Below are 5000 nucleotides of genomic sequence, written 5' to 3'. Positions count from 1 at the left end.
ACAGAAACTTCTGTCATCTTCAGTTTAAATTACAAAGTATAGAGTGTGAACCAAAAAAATTGTTGTGTTGTTTCTAAAAACATTTTATCTTTGTAATTCAAAGATATAGTTATATCGGGGTCTGTTGACAACCATACCCCTAACGCTCTAACTTCTTTTTTCGGCCATTTGAAGTCTTTTTCAGGGCAAAGTTTAAAATCCCAATCCGCCCTTGCACCAATCCACAAAGCTTCAGTCTTTTTGTCGTTAAGGCTGAGGCCGGATATATTACTAAAATGCTCTATTATCTTCAAAGATTCTAGTAAGGATTCTTCGGTGCCGTCTAAAATATAAAGGGTCGTGTCATCTGCATGTTGACTAAGTTTAATTTCTTTGTCATTTACAGTTATGCCTCGAATTTCTTTTTTTTGTCGAATTGCATTGGCAAGTACTTCTACAGAAAGAATAAATAAATATGGTGACAGAGGGCAACCTTGCCTAACTCCCCGGTTAAGCTCAAAGAAATTACTTGCCCATCCATTGTTTAAAATACAGCTTTGACTATTACAATGAAATACTTTTAACCAGTTCAACAATGATGGGCCGAAGCCAAAGTATTGGACAGTTTTACGAATAGTTAGGGTTAGGGTCATGTAATATCCTCTATTTCTTCTCCTATGTACTTTTTCCCTTTTATTTTTCATATATAGGAAATGTAAATTCTTTTCTATCCTACGATATTTATTATATTCATTATTTTGTTAAAACAATATTGTAAAATTATGTTAACTTTATGTACATAATATTCTGTGTGAGTTAAATAAAAATTGACTTGATTTGACTTGGACATTACACAGTCAGACCTGCAGTACGGAAGCTGAACTCGCATCATTTCTTGATAATGTATCATGATAATGGCCTCTGTACAACTCCGAAAGGTAGGCTTTTATCTCTAGTTTTTTTATGTGTTTGTAACAAACAGCGCTGAGAAACAGCAGGGGGAGACAGGACAGGATGAGAGACGCTGGGAACGAGAATGTTTCATCGTTCAGAGGGAAGATCTACCTTTCTTACTTGTTCACCGTTTTCAGCTTGCGTGAGTCTTTTTTTTCTTTCCGAATTACCACGGCTCCATTTTGCTTTCTGCTGGAAACTGGAGACCACTCTAATTGACAGGCGCGTATTCTGGACAGATTTAATTGCGGTTTCCACATTGTTAAGTCTATGCGCTGCATCATTTTCTGGGGAAAAATCATCGATATCCTTCTCTGGTGGCTTGTAGCATAACACAAATATGCGATACACTTGAATCATTACAACAAGGGCGTTCTTAACGGTGAGAAAGTACAAGGTGTCATGGTACACACCATAATAAGCAATGACAATGAGCCGAATGATTAAAAACGGGCCGTCTTGCATGAACAAAGGAATAAACAATCTTATAAGTTCAGAATGATGTTGCATCTTAATGGTTGAATTACTTAGAAGCTTGGTGATTCTGTGCAAACTGAATCTCCCACCTCTGCTCATCTTCTGAATAACAGCCTCGTCTTTTTTCATTCTTGCACCTGTTACCATTCCTGGCTTAATATCAAGCCCAGATTTTGTCTGTATGTAACTGACTTGAACATCTTCGAGCTCTTTGCAAAGGTTCTTTTTGTTTGTATATAAAGCCTCTGAAGGAGCAACTTGGTTTCTCCTTCTCCTTAAGTCCTTTTCCCTTCTGAGTTTATTCAGCTGTTTCATAGGCTGTGCCTTTCCATTTTCCAGCCTCTGCTCTGTTCTTTCCATAGCATAGATCGTCAGCGAAAACTGGAACAGGCTTACACTCCAAAGGAGAAATATAGCATTGACGAAGTGCTTGTTCTGAAGCATTTCTGGGTTCCTTCTTCTGATGTCCTCTGTGATAATCGCAGTAAAGTCCATAATGTCTGCAGCTGTTCCAATGTAGCTGAGTAATAACTGAGACAGCTCGTCACGTGTTATGTCTCCTTTTGGGAGGAGCCACCTACCAATCACCAGGATAAGAACAAGAGCCTGTTCCATAGTGTATAACAGTCGTTCGTCATTGTTGATTTGCATATCTTTTAAAAACTCAAAAAAAAAAAAAAAAAAAAAGAAAAAATCAAGAATTTAACAAACCTCTATGGAATGTGATCGTCTGGGTGAAAGCAGTCCTGAGAAGGACTGTGACAGTGACTGACGTTTCCGCAACCTGAGCAGAAGTTATCTTCAGAGTCAAGAGTTGGGATGGGCGCATCACCAACAAACTGGAGCGTATATAGGGCCAATTCTCAATCGATGTTTCTTCAGCACCACGTAGCACTACTATCTAGCTCTTATCTTTACTCCTAACTTTTACATCAAAACTAAACTCTACTCAAATGCCTGCTCTTATATATATACCTAGTAGCCACGTGTGCCCCACAGGAGCTGGGCTCCGCAAAGCACGTAAGGTGGGTAACCACATCATTTGTAACCAACCACACAGGAAGTACCAGAAGTACCGTCCACGAGATCAACTTAAGCTGACATACAGACAAGGCCACCAGGAGTGACCTTGCACACGTAAGCATACCTAAATCAGAAATGCTCATCAAAACGTGACTAAACAAAAACCAAACTTAGACCAAACCAAAACTAATCACGACTATGGAAACACAAGATCAACCTTGACCGAACGACGATCACATGCACGACACGCATGCCACTGCAACGATGTTGAACATTAACTTCATAACTCAAGTGACGGTTGGAAATTCAAACGAATGTAGTGATGCTTTGGTCTGTGTTGTGACTGATAGTGGGGAAATTAATGTGATTGGTTGGTTTAAAAGGAAAGGTCGCAGTGGGTATATAAGCTGAGAGGAAAAAGGTGTGTAGTTAACATTTTCTGTTAAGTAATCGTTTGTAAGGCGCACGTAGAGGTTGGCAACGGTTTAATGTAGTTTGTTCTAAGTTTGCATGCCAGCTTTCAAGTGTATGGAGCTGGTAATAGTTCGTACGTCGATAGTGTGTTTTGTTCCTGAATGGTCTTCAGCGATATTGTTGTTGAGTGGCCTGGCAATCACAGCATGTCATCTACGTCCTCTCCTTGTCCTTGGGGTCGTCTTTGTCGTTGACATTAGTTAGTAAGCGTTGTAAAGTCGTTAAAGGTCTGCGGGAAACGCGTATGTTGTACGGTCGTAGTATTTGTGCGATAGTTTCAGAAGTCCCTTTAAGTATATACATGCAGTATTAGTGTCCTTGGTCTACGACTTTCCCGAACATGATGTTATATTTCCTCGTTAATCATAACCATTACAATTTCCTCAAATTTGATTGGTGCATTAGAGCGAGTTTCAATTGGTGTCGTAAAACCAAAACCAAAGTAATTACTTTGGCCAATGAAAAAGGACTGAGACAATCTCGCAAACCAATCAAAACTCGAAGTAATTACACGTAGCCGACACAAAGCGCGGGAAAATGTGCACGCGTGAGCCACGATTGGTTTTGGTTTCACTTCTGATTGGTTGAAAAAATGGCGCGAGAACTTTGAACCAATCACTGAGTGAAGTAATCATAAACCAAAGTAATTATCTTATTACTTCCGACACTCAATTGAAAACCGCTCTAATTACCTTATTTTTCACTAATTATTAGTCTGTAATCATACTCGTGATTAACCAAATCGGACTCCCGCTGCGCGGGCGTCCGATTTTGTTAATCACTCGTATGATTACAGACCAAATTGTACTCCACTCAGTCCTATTACCATTATTTACTAAAATACGACCAAAAACAAATGTGTCCGATGATTTATTATTCTTCATTCACATGACGAAATTGTGCGGAATTCAAGTTTTTTGACAGTTGTGTTAATTTGTCTTTCAAAACGTTTCTACTTTTGCGGCTCCGTAAACTTACACGGTCATTTTTACTTGGCTTGTGAAACGACAAAAACGCAACGGTAACACGTGTCCTTTTGCAGAACAGATTTACAGATAAACTTATTTCTGCGGTTGGGATCGAATTTGCTGCAGAGTTTTAAACTTTGTTGTTATCGACTCTTGGCACATATCAACGATTTTCGCATAGGAGTCCTCGGTCCGCGACTTGTATACTTTGACCCCAGAGAACTTAAATCTCGCAAAGCAGATAAAGAAACCTTAGATAAATGGACAGGGTCTTTGATTTTACTGAATATTTTCAAAGTCTTCTTCATACATGTTTAAGAACGGTTGAACTTCTCTTGTATATATAGAATACACCTTTTTTCAAAATGGCCACCATTTTAGTATTATTTTTTGTTTCCTTGCAAATTGGCCCTTTTGGCCTCACTTTCAAACGTAAAATTCAAAAGAATATATAACCTCTAACGAGGCAAAAAGGGCCAATTTGCAATCAAACAAAGGAACACTAAAATGGCGGCCATTTTGGAATAAGGTGTATACCTATACGGTCTTGTAATCAAATGGAGCGTGTGCTTGAGACCGTCAACTGAAAATAAAAGCGGATTGTGTAATCGCAACGACACCCAATACGGCCGTAGCTGAGAATAGGAAATATTTGCTAGGAAATAAGAGTTTCATCTTTTCTTGTAGTGCTTTGTTTAAAATGTTAGGTGGACATGAATTTCGGCCACAACATTGCATGACCACGTTCTGTTGTGACGTGAAGGGCTAGCCAATTATCAATTGTTATTACCCCCTCTCAGGGTGTTATCAGACGCGTGGGGTGAAATGTAACATTCATTCGATTCTTCTACTCGTCGAGGGTCAACTAACCCTAACTCTTAAGTCTAGTGAGAATTTCTCATTCCAGCAACTCCCCTTATCCCTTTCCTCATTCTTGCATGTGGTTTTTGGCGTTTTCTAGCCCCCACCTTTACTGCATGGGGACCAATATTAATTAATTGGATTTTGTGTGAATATAAGATTTTGTCTTACAAGAAAAATAAATAAAGGGGCTATGGGCATCTGCACATAGCCAATTCAGTCCATCTTGTGTATGGCATCATTCATATGGGCCCCTGTAAACGA

The 5000-nt window shown here is 39.2% G+C and overlaps 2 protein-coding genes across 2 annotated transcripts in view; one reads left to right on the top strand and one right to left on the bottom strand.

The window, feature by feature from the left end:
* LOC138014631 (uncharacterized) overlaps positions 1-820 on the top strand; it is a 7161-nt gene extending 6341 nt beyond the window's left edge. Inside the window, exon 6 of the mRNA XM_068861752.1 lies at positions 1-820. This exon is cut by the window's left edge and continues 1730 nt beyond it. The gene's annotated coding sequence lies outside the window, so the exon portion shown is untranslated.
* The window catches only part of LOC138014629 (transmembrane protein 26-like), a 10330-nt gene that overhangs the window by 9 nt on the left and 5321 nt on the right, over positions 1-5000 (bottom strand). The window contains exon 3 of the mRNA XM_068861751.1: positions 1-2073. This exon is cut by the window's left edge and continues 9 nt beyond it. Within this exon, the coding sequence (XP_068717852.1) occupies positions 1021-2073 (1053 nt within the window). The 3' untranslated portion in view covers positions 1-1020. The remainder of the gene's footprint in view (positions 2074-5000) is intronic.

Source organism: Montipora capricornis, chromosome 8 (genome assembly GCF_036669925.1).
Source record: "Montipora capricornis isolate CH-2021 chromosome 8, ASM3666992v2, whole genome shotgun sequence".
Lineage (NCBI taxonomy): Eukaryota > Metazoa > Cnidaria > Anthozoa > Scleractinia > Acroporidae > Montipora > Montipora capricornis.
This window is presented reverse-complemented; position numbering and strand designations above follow the sequence as displayed.